General features: G+C 42.1%; 1 protein-coding gene across 1 annotated transcript in view; it reads right to left on the minus strand.

Moving 5' to 3' along the window:
* LOC150089749 (angiotensin-converting enzyme-like) overlaps positions 1-15816 on the minus strand; it is a 49302-nt gene that overhangs the window by 5657 nt on the left and 27829 nt on the right. Inside the window, exon 11 of the mRNA XM_090390089.1 lies at positions 169-267. Coding sequence (XP_090246215.1) covers positions 169-267 — 99 coding nt within the window. The remainder of the gene's footprint in view (positions 1-168; positions 268-15816) is intronic.

Genomic DNA, 15816 nt, shown 5'->3' on the forward strand with positions numbered 1-15816 from the left:
CCTATAACATTCACAAGACAAGATTACAAGCACAGATTACATTTTGGGCCATTACAATGCAAAATTGGTCATCGATCTGATTACGTGAGTTTAGTAATCCATGAATCTAAAATTTATAAACTTTAATAGCTGTGTATAACATAAAATCATCAAAGAATGTTCAATTACCTGATGTACGGCATATCTGCTGGGATGTGGTATTTTGCGCCTGGGTCGAAATCTTTTTCAGTTCGCCTTACAGGTGGGCATAAACCAGAGTACTTCAATCTGCATGGAATAGAATATTTCAATCAAAGTTCTTTCACATTGTTCCATTATTTTTATGTAATCTATGACATGCATTCTTATAAAATGACCATCTGTAAACCCAACTAATTTAATAAAAATATATGGGGAATTTGTACAGAATGCCTTCCAGACCAATAAATTGAAAAGTATTCTTTATATATGCTGAATGGACAGAATTCCTGGTTCCTGGGTAAAGCAACGCTGTCACCTGTCTCGCTAGGGTACAAACCCATCGCTTGGCAGGTATATAGGATCACTGCATTCACATAGTCGGTAATTCGATGTCAATGTAAAGTGTATTGATGTCTAACGGAACCAGGGGTTCCCCCAATCTCCACGTTGCTTTCACTGTAGGTGTACCAATTCACTGGGAAGGCCAGAGATTTAAAAGTGTGGATTTTGTATATGTGTAGTGTTGTGTATCGTTGTTCATCTGGCCGTTTAGCCGCTGGACCCTTACTGAGGCCCAACTTTGCTCACACTTGGCCTTGTGGAGGCAGACCAGGTACACAGAATGAAATTTTATTCTGGCAGGCCCTGCCACCTAGTTTTCTGAGATTTCAGTGACTAGGGCCAAAAAAAAAACGTCGGTAGGGGTGAGCGCTAAAATTAGGAAACCCAATTGAGGTTTATGCGGTTTAATTTGGACAAAGTTAAGTTTTTGCAGTTTGTGTGGGGTTATACGCTGGCGTATTAGGCAGAGTAGGGGGAGCCTGAAGGCTGGGGGAAAAGACAGAAGTATGGGGACGATAGAGAAGGCGACCCCAGGATTTTCAGTGAGGCAGGCGTGTGCCCCACCAGGAGAAGAATAAGGGTTGGCAGAGGAGGAGAGAGAGAGACAAGACTGTCTCCTCCTCCCCACCAGGGGAAAGGGAGTAAAGGTACCGGACAAGGGAGCCCGGTACAGGCATTGACAGTTGAGAGCGCACGAGAGTCCAAGCGATCTGAACCGGATCTTCTTTGGTGATCTTTTTCAATATAGGAATCAAATCCCAGTCGCAAGGTCATACATGAGCAGTCTCGTCCTGTGGTTGGTCATGTAACCTATTCAGGTCGCCTGTTGTGCATGTTATGAGGATGCAGCCTTGGGTCCTGGTGATATCATTTTCTTAGTTCGTGCGTTGGTCATTTGGTTTAGTCATCCAGCTAGTGGTCCAGTGCGATTAATTTGTATCCAGTTCATGTCAAGTCCTGTGTCGGTCTGTCTCTGGTTCAGACGTAGGCCTTCCTGGTTGTCAGTTCCCTCGTGAACAAGGCTAAATGATGGTCATTTTCGTGGTTGTGGGTTTTTTGGTACAGTTTTATTGTGTATTCCGGTTTTCTCCAGTCCTAGTTTTAAGATTCATCATCAGCTTCCGGGTGCTGTGCATGGTGGTTTGCTTTAAGTGCTTGCCTTCTAGCAAAGAGTTTCTGTGCAAAGATGGTAAGGGCTTTGTATTCATATTCTGAGTCGAGAAGATGCTGTTCCATGTTCTGCAGAAAGTAGGTGATAGCAGTGGTGAGCATGCATCGCAAGTCCTCATAGTGGTCACAGTCATACATGAGATGTTGCCATGTCTCCTTGTGGCCACAGAGGCAACGGGGATCCTCAGTGATTTGGAAGCTAGATAGTTTTGCATTAAATGGCCCATACCCTGTGAGCAGAAAGGTGGCGTGGAGCCCCGGTTGGAACGAAGGGGTTTTGAAAAGACTGTTTATGCTCGGGAGGAACTTCTTGGTGATTTCCTCTTTAGTGGATTCTGTCCACCGATCCTGCCATTCCTGTCGGAGGTAGTCGAGCAGTCTGGTTTTTTCAAGCTTCCTGTTGTTGACGAGATCCAACGTGAAGTTATAATAGTACACGGTATTTCTTTTGCCATATTATATGTCAGGGTGCATCTAATGATTTCGAAGTCCAGTGGGAGGGCTCCAGCCAGAACCTGGAGTGCGTGCGTGCTGACTGTGGAGACAGTTCGTGTGATTGTCAGAATTATTGACTGCTGGATACTGTCTAAGGTTCTTCTATTTACCACTGTGGTTACCTTTTTGTACCAAACTGGTGAAGCATATGTGATGGCCGAGAAGAAGGTAGATTTGTAGTAGAGGGACAGGGTCCGCTTGTTTAGCCCCCAGTCCTTCCTGGTCACTCTTGCGACCAATGCAGATCATTTCCTTATCTTTTGTTTAATGTAATTTAGATAGGGCTGAATAGACAGATTTTTGTCAATGATGATTCCGAGATATATGATTTTGTAGTGTCTTGGATTTTCACTTGCGGTTGTCTGGCAAGGTCGAGTCTGCTCTTCAGGAGTACTAAGCAGGTCTTACTTGGCGAAATCCGCAGGCAATGAATTGTAGCCCAGTTTTGCAAAATACCTATTGCGTGGTTGGCTTTTTCTTCGATCTGCACTCGTGAGTCAGCAGCAACAGTTAGTATCAAATCATCGGCGAAGGCCTGGGCACCTACTACTTTGCCAATATCAAGGGCCGGGAATTCATTTAATCATATTCCATAACAGGGGCCCTAGAACAGAGCCCTGTGGGCACCCCCTGTGGATTTGTCTGGTTAGCTTCCTATACGGTGCATGTACTTAGATTGTTCTCTGTGTTAGGTAACTCCTGATTGTGTTATACAGGTTTAGAGGCACTTCAGCCTGCCTAAGTCTCGCGAGGACGCTCGGCCACCAGATGGCGTCAAACACCCCGCAAAGTCAATACTGATAGCAAGAAGATATTTGGTAGTACAGGCTTCTACTTTATCCAGTAGTGTCTTGAGAGCTTTGATCGTGGATGCTAGGTTTGAATCCAAATTGCATTGTGTTTGTTAGGTTTGCCTCTTCTTAATAGTGGAGTAGCCTCTTGTGCAGCATTCTCTCGAATAGTTTGCTTACAACTGGGAGTAAGGCGATCGGACGGTAAGACTCTGGATTTTCTGGCTGCTTTGATGGATTTTTCAATTTAAGTTTGATGTTGGCAATTTTCCAGTCATTAGGAAAAGTTCCTTCTTGGAGGCAGGTGGTATATAGCATTAGTAACAGATCCGGGGTGTATTCCACCATTTTCTTCAGAATTTCCGGTTCAATTAGTCTGGGTCAGGACATTTTTGCTTCTGATTTGCATGGCGGCCGCATGCAGCTCATCCACAGTGAAGGGTGTTTCTTGTTGGTCAGTGAAGTATTAGTCATTTTCTTGACAGATGAGCAGTTGTTCCGGGAGGGTAGGAGTTACCTGTTCCAGGAAGATGGTGTTTAGGATATTGGTCACTGAGTCATCCCACGTAGTGGTCAGGGAACCCAGCGGGGTCATTGTTACTTCTGTGACTTCTCCTCTGGGGTGTCTGTTAGTGGCTACTTTATAAACCATTCCCCAGGGGTTAGCGTTCCCTGCTGTGGAAACAAGATTTTCCCAAGTTTTGCGCTTGGTGTCCTTTATTAATTTTGTATAACGATTCCTTGCGTCTCTATACCTGTCCCTCATGGCTGCGACCTCAGTGACCGGCCAAGATCGCCAGGCCTGTTGGAAGTCCTTTCGTCGTCTCATTACTTCATTTCTCATATTTTCAATGGGATTCTCCTTTTGGATTTTCTTTGGGATTTTCCTTTTCATTGCCTGTTCGCTAGCTTTTATGATGATTTCAGTTACTTTTCTTTGCAGGTTATTTGCCTCTCTGGGTCGGCTCGCAGTCTGGTAGTGTTCCCCAACCTCAGCAGTGAGTTTTTCCTTGAAAGTTTCCCAGTTTGCCTTATTAACTGCGAAGCGGTTTAGTGATGTTTTTGTCATCAGGGTTCTACTGAGTTGGTTCTGTATTTAGTATGTAATCACTCTGTGGTCGGACGTGGTCGAGGAGTCTTGGACCGTCCAGTGTTTAATGTATCAGGCAACATTCACAGTTTCGAGTGATACATCTATTGTGGCCTCCCACAGAGTGTTACAAAAAGTTGGCAGTTGGTGTGGCAAGTTGAGGATCTCAAATATACTGTTTGCCAAGTGATCTTACAGGATCTGGCCATTTCTCGTGGCTCACCTGTCTGGGGTCATGCTGTGCCAGGCCGGGGAGCGGCAGTTTACATCTGCCCCTATGATGATTCTCTGATTAGGCAATGTGTTCAAGAGGGTCTGGAAATATCTAGTTGCGAGGGTTATATCCTCCCCTGGCCAGCAGTACAGGGACACCACAAAGAAAATGCCCAATGGGAAGATAATATGGGCACAAGCAGCCCAGGCCGTGCATAGTTGAGATATTTGCATTACTGTAATGGCTGGGTTTTGGATAATGATGGCCGCCCAGGGGATATCTTCGTCAGTTTGAACGATCTTGTAATTGGCTGGATAACCTCGTACTTTTTTAACATGCGTGTATGGTTCGTGTGAAGGATCAGTATGTCTGTGTTTTCCTCGTTGACTTTCTTTCGAAGTTGCTCGACCACTGCTCGAGCTCATTGTGCATTGACTTGCATGATTTTTAGCAGGGCTGTATTATAGTGTTTATTCACCATAATTTATTCTTTGTTGGAAAAAACTTTGTTTTGAGGTAGATAGGGCATTTGGGGTCTCTGATTGAGTGGTTATGCTCCAGCTTTAGTGTTTTGCAGTTTACGCAGGTCAGTGGTTCAGCCCTGTTTGGACAGTTATTATATTCATGCCCTTTTTCTGAGCAGTGGTCAGAGGTGGCAGCAACCTGGGTGCATGTATGGGAGGTGTGGCCATACCGACAATATCTATAGAATTTGGGCACGGTCACGCGCTCCCAGAAGTTATGACTTCCCCATTCTATGTAGATCCTGGATTGATGAGTCAGTGTTTGCCAGGCGGCTGGCGCAATCTCGACAACCCAGTTTTTGTTAAGTTCCGATGTTCGATTTCGTTGAGTACTTCGGCTGTACACAGCCTTAGGTTCCTGATCTAGCAATGCTCCTGACAGGTTTGTGGTATATATTCCCTGTATTAGGATTTGTAGATTTCTTTGTCTACATTAAAGATAATAATTGATGGTCCTTTCCGCTTTGGTAGCTCTGCAGTCAGACCCCATGGTAGTTATCTTGGTGTTGGTCAGAATATTCTCCATGTCTTTCTCTGTCTCCGTTTCTATGACAATACCTACATTTCTTGTCTTTCTTATTGCCTTAATCTTGGTGGTTTTGAAGTCATCTTTGAGGTTCAACATAACTTTGTTTTTTAGCTCTTCGCTGGTCTCTGTAAACCCCAAATTTGGTCTTATCACTACCACATTTGGTGTTTTTATCAGTGAGGGATTTCCTTAGTTGGGCACTCATGGTTGTAGTATTTGCAGTGTTTGAATTCCTCGGCGCTTGTGCGTATGTGGGAGCATGCTGTAGCATTTGGTTTGCCCCACATTCTAGGTATGCCTCCAGTTTTGTCGAAGCTTTTTTCCTTGCCTTGTCAGTCTGGAGGAGCATGGTCTCCAGTTTTGTCCAGAGGGACACTATCTGCCCCCTGATGCCAGTTGTGACCCTGTTCGATTGGTCTTTGGAAATATCTTCCAGGGCAGTTCTAAGTATCAGGGTTTTTTCCAGGACAGTGCCCTCAGGGAGGGTCGGATCCAGGGGTTTGTCCTGGTGCTTTGGGTCCTTGCTTTGGTGGGGTTGCACGCTGATTCCATCCTGCACATCCCTGAGTTCAGTTTTGCTCCTAGTCTCTATATTGAACTTCGGCACCGTTTTCTTGTTCTTTTTCTGAATAATTGGTTTATCTTCCACGTTATTCGTATCATTCTCCTGCTCGGGCTGCGTTCGCTCATTCGGCTCGGCCGTGATTTCGGTTTGTTTTCCACTCATTGTCAATATTGATGGTAGTTTCCACGAAGTTTGCAGAATTCCGGACTACCTAGGTGAAACGGTTAATCGATGCTTTTAACCCAGTGGGTTAGGAGCGGTGAAATTTGGCGCCGAAAGACGCCAACCACAATTCTGTGGTGTAATTTGGTGCCTATCAGCAGGCTGGCAAAGTTTTGGGCTTAACCGCTTAGTCACGTGAGGGGGGGAGGGACGCCCAAGAGGAAAAATGCTCGTAGGAGGGACTACTTTCCCCTTAAGTTTTCAGGGGCGCTGAATTCGATGGTGAGGTCGAAATTGCAGGAAGATGCATTGGAGAAAGGTTTGTATCTTATCATGTAAAGTCTATGGTGGAGGGGGGAAGAGCACCTGGAACATCGTTTATCACTAGATGCAGGAAAAATGTTACTCGTTTGAGAATAGTGGGACGATGGAACGCGGTGAGAAGCAGGTGGTCGCGGAGGTCAATTGATGCCTGAGGTGGTATAGTGCGACAGAACAGCGTTCACTAAGGGAGGCTTAAACGGCAAGTGACCTTCAGCTATAAATGTATTCACACAGGGGGTTACCCTCCCCAGTGAACAGTGCAGTTCAGCCGTGGTAGCAACAGGAATACGTGTTTGCCACACTCTCCAATTCTAGAACAATGCCGCCAAGGTGGACCGACACATTGTAACTAGCGTTGGATACAAACGAGTTGAAATGCACGAAGAAGGCCCAGAAAAACAAGAAACTGATCTCACCACCATGTTCCTCTTCCTTAAAAACCCTTGTATGGCAATAATCCAAAAGCTGGCACTATTTTAAACTGATGAAAACTATCGATATTCACGGAGAGATTTGCAGCACGTGTTATCAAGAAGGCAGCCATTACTAAATCCCCTTTCGATGTCAGTATGGATAAACGTCATGAGTTAACCGACTTTGAAAGAGGGATGATAGTGATCATAGTGGATGCCCGACGCATGGGTCACTCTATCGCGGAGGTGGTACAGAAATTACACTCTCCCCGTTTGTCAGCATCAAGGATCAATCGGGAATATACCATTTCCGTAATAGCATTACCATCGTGAGCAGCTCTGTGGGAGACGAAAGGTGGTGGATGACAGGGCCGGCTTAGGCTGTTGGGGCCTAATCGTCCCCGCGCTTGACAGAAAAATTAAAATTAAACGAAAAAAGAAAAAAAAAAGATAAATAAAAAGAGAAGGAACAAGTTTTTTTTTAAGTTAAAGGACTCCTGTGAAACCCAAAACAATGACATTTTTTACATAGGTTTAGAAAATATGATTAGCATTTTATTAATGAGTACAAAGGACGCAGACAAAAATAATATTGTTATTATTATTATTATTTATTTTTATTTTTTAATTCATAATATGTGAAAAGCAAAGTGTGTATAATTTATAAAGGTGTGGAAATTTTGGCCAATGTCAGTTTTTACACAGCCCTTGAAATATCAAAAGTAATTAATTTTCATACATATGTACCCAGCTTTATGTATATGCCAGACATAAGGTGGGGTATACATGTAGGAAAATTAATTACAGTACTTTCGTCTGGTTCCCGCTGTATGGCCGAGCAACCCCTCTCGCCCCGCCGAACGCAGTACGCATCGCTATAAAGTTGTATTGTAATGTTGGTGTGTTTTTATTTGAATAACTGTGCTCCTTATGTAAGTAAGTAAAATTTATATTATTCTTCATTTTATTTATTGAGTTGGAGCTGGAACGCGACGAAAGCTGGAACCCAGTGGCATAACTATGCCAATGCAGTTGCATTGGAGCGAGCTTGAAAGGGACCCCGCGAAATTTGGAAGACATTCATTTCTCGAGGCAATTCACGATTTTCATTCATAAACGAACAAGTTTTTTAAATTAAATATAACACATTCTTATCGACCCAGCGGCTGTCCACCACCCGAGTATTGATTAGACTGATTCCAAGCTTATAGAAATATTAGTAAATAAAAGATAGTCGTGAAATATTCAGCAAGACCAGTGTCAAATATAAGTATACATCACAGTCTGATTTTATTTTATATTTTTTGTGTATATGCTTACTCTGATTGTTGTCGTAGAGTATGGTAAAAATATGGTAAAAGTTTGTTGGGTAGGGTAAACATTTGTTTTATTTTACAATACAGATATTTGTCGCAGTCTGGCTATGGACAGTGTTGTCGTTTTTAACGCGTATCGCGCTAGATTTGGCTTTCTTTTTTTTTTTTTTTTTTTTTTCTGAAACGTAAAACTGCAAGGACTAGAATTGAGTTATTACTATGCTAACAAGAGACACATATGAATTGCCCATCCTTTGATCTTTATATACGTCGTTCTGAACCTGACCAGTGTATTGGGATGGACCCTTTCAGTAATTAGCGTTTATCCCGTGTTGTTTAGAGAGGGAATAAGCAATGACTAGGCAAAGTAAATCGTCTACTTTGGTTACTACAAAGCATTAAGTTTCGTTAAATTTATGGTTTTGAGGTTTATTTTCTATTTTCACAAAAACATTCTACCCTTGTCTATTGTTCTGTTTCTATATTGCCATGGGGGATGTCTTTGTGTGTGCGCGATGCAAGGAGTGTATCGAAATCAGGCAACAACTCAGCGTTCTTATGGGCCTATATGAGAGCTTGAAGGACAGGGCGGCTGCCCTCGAAGGAACTAAATTGAGGGGCCCATCAAGCTCTCAGCTGCCCACATCAACGCCAGAGCTTGCACTTGGTCATCGTGAAACACAGCGGCAACTCCCAAGGCAGAATGCGCTGGTCCCAAAGGAACTAGTAGTTCTTGGTGACTCTATTGTCAGGGAAATGGGGAACATGCTTTGTAAAAAGGATAGGTGGAACAGGACCAGGGTATGTCTGCCAGGGGCAAAGGTTGATGACGTTGTAGAGCAGATATCATCTTTTAAGGGCACAAAAGGTGATGTAGTTGTACACGTTGGCACTAATGATATCAAGAGTAGGAGACCGGCAGAATTGCTTAACAAGTACAGGTCACTGTTGAAAAAAAGCCGTGAAATACGGTTGAATTTGAAAGTGTCTGCAATTCTGCCCAGACACGATAGGAGGGAGTATATGATGAGAGCCTTGTCGATCAATTCGGCCCTGGAAAGATTGTCCAAGGCTTAAGGGGTAGAATTTTTTTCAGCCTGGACTGTACTTGTTAACAGGAGAGATTGCTTCTAGAGGGATGGGATACACTTAAATAGAAAGGGTGCAAGAATATTTGCTGATGCTATCGAGGCAGTGTTAGGTGGGTCGGAAAACTGCTAGCTTGGGGGGATACAAAGACGAGTAGATTAACAGTAGCCACTAGCAGAGGTGAAAGGTATTCTTGCACTGCTTCTATTGGAATGAGCAGAAGCCTGAAAAACAAGATTCAGGATATTTCAGAGACTGCTGGGAGTCATTGCGGTACAAGTAAACACATGGCTTGTGTTAGGGTAGCTAAGAATAGAAATAGGTGCATGTATACTTGCGTGTACACCAATGCTAGGAGTTTAGTAAATAAATTTGATGAATTTGAGGTATTGCTCAAAACATCAAAGGCAGATATTGTTGGGATATCAGAGACTTGGTGCCACACAGATATAAGGAATGCAGAGCTGGAATTTGGGGAGTACAACGTCTACAGAAAGGATAGACTAGATAGGAAGGGAGGAGGTTTATGCTATTAGTTAAGAAATACATAAAATCCAAGGAAGTGAAGCCAGTGGACATCGCTGGACAGTGCAGTGTCGAGTCAGTTTGGTGTGACATAAGCATTGGGAGATCAAAATTGAGAGTAGGAGTGTGCTATAGGCCTAATGACTCTGATGAGTATAATAAGAAACTGTACAGGGAAATAGCGTGGGCCAGTAAATCAGAGAGTCTTATAATGGGAGATTTTAATTTCCCAGATATTGACTGGAGTTTGGGGGCTGGTCACTCACACACTAGCAAGGCTTTTGTGGTTTTATTGGATGATTGTTTTCTGAATCAGCATGTTCGGGAGGCAACTAGAGGGAGGAATACTCTTGATTTGATTATCAGTAGTGATTTTTCATGCATTAAGAATCTGCAGATAAATGAACCACTAGGTGGCAGTGATCACAGTGTGCTGAAGTGGGATTTACTCAAAGAGGTAACTACCATTAGGGGTAAAGGGAAGGGTTATTGCTTTCGTAAAGGAGACTACGATGGACTGAGACAGTATTTAAATTCTATACAGTGGGACCAACTGATGATGTTACCAACAGCAAATGCAAAATGGGAAGCATTCAAAGAACTTATCTTGGAAGCTACTAGGCTTTACATACCAACTAAGAAATATTGTTCAAGGTTTAGGCCTAAATGGATGTCAGATGAACTGATGAGGCATATGGCAGAGAAGAAACATGCATGGGATACATACAAATTAACACATGACACAGAGCCTGTGATAGATACAAGTTGATCTGTAACCAAGTTACAAAGGAGGTTAGGCAGGCGAAGGCAGAGTACGAGAAATCTTTGGCAAGGGATGCAAAGAAAAACAGCAAAGAGTTCTTTACTTATGTAAACTCTAGAAGGAAGGGGATTATCAGATTGGTCCACTTGATATCGATGGGTCAACTGTTGATGATCCTGCTCAGGTAGCTAACAAACTAAATGAATATTTTCCATCAACATTCACACATGAGGAGTTATTTAGCGAGGGGAAAGCCAGGGGTGTATTCAACTCTAGCAGTAAGCTAGAGAATCTTGTAATAACTGAGAGTAAAGTGGAGGAGAAACTGTTGAAGATAAACACAAGAAAGGCACCTGGGGTGGATGGGATCTATCCAGTTATACAAATTTGTATTAAAGGAAGCAGCAGAGGAAGTAAGCAAACCCTTAGCCATAATTATGAGAGCTTCCTTGGACTCAGGGGAGGTACCCGCAGACTGAAGATATGCAAATGTGACCCCAATTCACAAAGGAGGATCAAAGGCTGACACAAGGAATTATAGACCTGTGAGTTTAACTTCTCTTCCAGGAAAATTAATGGAGGCACTAGTTAAAGAAGCACTGCATGATCATTTAGACAAGACTTCAGTTATAGCTCGGACACAGCATGGTTTTGTTAAGGGAAAGTCTTGCCTGACCAATTTGATTGGATACTATGATGCAGTCACAAAGGAACTGGATGCAGGGAATAACTTTGATATTATATACTTGGATCTTAGAAAGGCTTTTGATACTGTTGCACATGGAAGACTGCTGCACAAATTGGAGCAGTGTGACATTGGAGGCAAATTGCTGCTGTGGATAAAGGGGTGGCTGAGGGGGAGAAGACAGAGAGTGGTAATCAATGGACACTGCTCATCGTGGACTAATGTTATTAGTGGATTCCCTCAGGGCTCAGTATTGGGTCCATTATTGTTTTCTGTATTTATAAATGATATTGATGATGGTATATCAAGCTTAATGTCCAAATTTGCAGACGATACAAAGGTAGGCAGGGTTGTCAAGGACACTACTGACACTATGCTGCTGCAACAGGATCTGGAAAGGTTGAGCAGATGGGCTGAGAGGTGGCAAATGAAGTTTAACATTGACAAATGTAAAGTACTACACATGGGAAACAGCAACCCCAGAGCAACGTATCAACTCTGTGGTACTACACTGACAATGGTAGAGAATGAAAGGGACTTGGGAGTGGTTGTGTAGGGAGATATGAAGTTCTCTGAGCAGTGCAGACGGGCTGCAAGAGTAGCTCATGGTGTATTGTCAATGATATATAGGAATTTTTCTAGCAGGGATAAGGAGGTGATTATTCCCTTGTATAAGGCAATGGTCAGGCCATATCTAGAGTACTGTATACAGGCCTGGAGACTTAATTTCAAGAAGGATGTAGAGCTGCTGGAACGAGTACAGAGAAAGGCAACAAGATTAGTGAATGGAACAAAGGGGTGCTCTTACGAAGAAAGGCTTAAGTTTTGTAAATTACAGTGTCTGGAGACTAGGCACCAGCGAGGTGATCTGATAGATGTGTATAAAGCATTGAATGGTTTGAGCATGTTCAATGCTGATGGGATTCTTCCTCTTGCTCAGAATAATCACCTGAGAGAGCATAAATTCAAATTGAGGAAAGACAGATGTAGGATAGACGTGCGGAAATTTGCCTTTAGCCAGCGAGTGGTTGGTTGGTGGAACAGACTTCCATCCCTTGTCGTGGAAGTTGATAGCCTAAATAAGTTTAAGGCTCAGCTGGACAGGTATTTTGAACGAACAGAGGGGTGAAGTGGAAGTGGGTTTTTTTTTTTTTTTTTTTTTGGCTGATGCTGCATAAGCTTGCTTTCTTGCATCAAATGCCTCTACTAATGCTAATGCTATTCAGCCAACAGGCCCGGACTTTGTCGCTGGTCATGAATAATACATTTTATAACCGTTTTATGTGTACTGTATCTGTTCTGTTCTGTTTTCGTTTGTGGTGGGAAAATTAGTTGCAAAGTTAATTGAACGAATCACTTGAGAAAAGAGAGTGGGAAATGACACAAAAAAATTTAGCCAATCACAAATGTTCATTTGCTTTATTGGCAGAAAAAGAAAATTCTGCAGCTCTTATTAAATGTGAGTGAATTTATTATTCCAATTTTCATAAGTTTACATTATGGACATGCACAAATTATGAATAGTCCATGACGTCGGCGATCGTCAAGTGTTATATAGTTTGTAGTAATAATATATGTTACTCATTGCTATAGATTTATTTTATTTTATTTATTTATTTTTAATACTATTCTTTGTCTGAGCGGGTATCACAATGGTATCGCCACCATCGTTTCCCCACACCGGGTGGAAAAGCTCGAGTTCGCATGTCGATGGGGCGAGGAACTTTAATGGGCTTTTTTCACTCTGTGGCTGTTAGTCGGTCTCAGGCGTAGATAGGTTTTTCCCCAGAAACTGGGGTTTTTTTTTCCAGCAATAACAGCCAAATCGACCAGAGAACACATGCAATTTACAGACAAAAAAAAAAAAAAAAAAAAAAAAACCACATGGGTTGATGTAATCAATTACGGGAGACCAATAAAATATTTTTTTTCGGAAGCCCCTGTAAGAATGACGCCTCAGACGACTTCTCTGTTAGCTCGTGCCTTAATCCGGCACTGATCAGGAAAAAAGGTCCCTGACAATTACACACGTCTCCAGCGGAACGTTCCCCAATACGCCAGTCGGTGTGTATGAACATCTCATAAAATTAATCAATGTAAAGAGCAGTGCCGGAGAAAATTTGTACAATGTACTGAAACAGGAATTCGAAATACTGTATTAGGATTAGACAACTAATATCCAACAAAGGTTATGACAATGGAGCTAATATGAAAGTTTCAGGTGTTCAGGCAGGACTTTTACAGGAAAATTCAAGGATTTTTTTACACCATATGCTTCTCACAGTTGCAATCTAGTTCTAGGGGATATGGCCAAGACTTGTCCTGATGCAGTGACATTTTTTGGGACACTTCAATGTCTGTACGTGCTCTTTTCAGCATCAAATTTTAAGGTATCAAATGGTCATTTTACAAAAAATGTGATGAAGGTCTTTGTGCAATGCCTCTCTGTGAAACAATGTGGGAGTGTCGAATGCAGTGTGAAGGCTTTAAGGTATCAAGTTGGTGATTTCGATAATGCGCTTTTGGAAATAGCATGAGAAGCTGCCCAAGAAAGAAGTGAAGCTGAATCACTAGCGAACCAGATCAAGGAATACAAGTTTCTTGTTTCATTAGTATTTTTGCATGATTTTTTTTGTGTCACGTAAATAAAGAACTGCAAAGTGATTCTACAGTTCTTGATACAGCTCTTTCTTCTTCATTTAAAAACCTTCTGCACTGGATGTCAAAGTATAGAGAGACTGGCTTTAAACAGATCTTGGTGCCACAAAAGAATTATTATTATTATTCCCCGTAATTGATTACATAAACCCATATTTGTGTCTATAAATTGCGTGTGTTCTCTGGTCGATTTGCCTGTTTTGCTGGAAGAAAAAAAAAAAATTTTTTTTTATACTTATCTTTATTTTTTATCTTTTTTTTTATACTCCGGCATGACCACCAAGTAAGTGGAGTTTACAATAAATCAATCAATACAAATGTTAATCGTATTTAGCAGTCACAGGCTTTAACCCCGGTCTACTCATAGAGTGTGTGCTACTGCACTCGCGCTCCTGACCACATGGCTAAAGCCCCAGTTACTGGGGGAAAAAACCTTGCTATCTACGCCTGAGCCCGACTAACTCAGCCACGGAATGAAAAATTCCTATTAAAGTCCCTCGCATTATCAACGGGATTAGAATCCGGGCCTTTAACCCCGGTCCACTCAAAGAGTGTGTAGCGCAGTGGTATCGTCACCGTCCACCCGGTGTGGGAGGACGGTGACGATACCACTGCGCTACTCATGCAGACTAGTTGGTGCCACAGAACTTGCGACAGAATTGGAAGTATCTCCAGAATTTCGCACAATATTACAAAAAAGAAAGAGGCACTTCAATTACCAGCCTCCTGATGAACCTATAACAAATCCTAAGGAAGCTTACAAGTTAAACTGCTTTAATAAAATCGTAGGCAAGACTTTGCGGTCTCTAAAACCGCAAATAAAATAGCAGTTAATAAAACATAATAATCTTTTTGGTTTTTTGAGTAAATTTCTAAGAATTCTAAAGGACGAGTTAAGAAAACATGCTGCAGATTTAGAAATCTCACTTTCAGATGCTAAAATCATTGAGGGCAACGAATTGGTCGTCTGTGAAGGTGGCAAATACTGATGGCCATAGGGAAGCACTGAAACCAATTCTTCTAGAATCGTGCTTCGAAAATCCTTTAAATATTTTAAAAATTTCTCGCAACTAATGAAAGAGCCACTGGATTGCCGAATTTATTGATGTCGCTAAGAACATTTTTAACGATCCCAGTGACTGCAGCGTCTGGAGAAAGAAGCTTTTTCCAGATTAAAGTTAACTGAAACATAATTAAATAATAAATATTTAAATTAGAAATTATACAAATTATTTAATAAATCATTTGATTAAAACATATCTAAGGTCGACAACGCTTCAAAAGAGACTCACCAGCCTTGCTATCGTATCCATTGAAAGAGGCGAAGCAAGGAATTTAAATTTTGAGAAAGTTTTCAAAGATTTTGCTAATAAATGGGCAAGAAAAATTTCCTTCTGGTTAGTTTTGTTTGTATTATCAACATGTCTTAATATACAAACATGTTGATAATACAACATGTTTGTATTATCAACAAGGACACCACTGACGCTATGCTGCTGCAACAGGATCTGGAAAGGTTGAACAGATGGGCTGAGAGGTGGCAAATGAAGTTGAACAAATGTAAAGTACTACATATGGGAAACAGTAACCCCAGAGCAACGTATCAACTCTGCGGTACTACACTGACAGTGGTGGAGAATGAAAAGGACCTGGGGGTAATTGTGCAGGCAGATATGAAGTTCTCTGAGCAGTGCAGACGAGCTGCAAGAGTAGCTCATGGTGTCTTGTCAATGATATACAGGAATTTTTCTAGCAGGGATAAGGAGGTGATTATTCCCTTGTATAAGGCAATGGTTAGGCCACATCTTGAGTACTGTATACAGGTCTGGAGGCCTCATTTCAAGAAGGATGTAGAGCTGCTGGAACGGGTACAGAGAAGGGCAACAAGATTAGTGAATGGAACAAAGGGTTGCTCTTACGAAGAAAGGCTTAAGTTTTGCAAATTACAGAGTCTGGAGACTAGACACTGGCGAGGTGATCT

The sequence above is a fragment of the Mastigoproctus giganteus genome, chromosome 2 (genome assembly GCF_048544385.1).
Source record: "Mastigoproctus giganteus isolate SK-2022 chromosome 2, ASM4854438v1, whole genome shotgun sequence".
NCBI lineage: Eukaryota > Metazoa > Arthropoda > Arachnida > Uropygi > Thelyphonidae > Mastigoproctus > Mastigoproctus giganteus.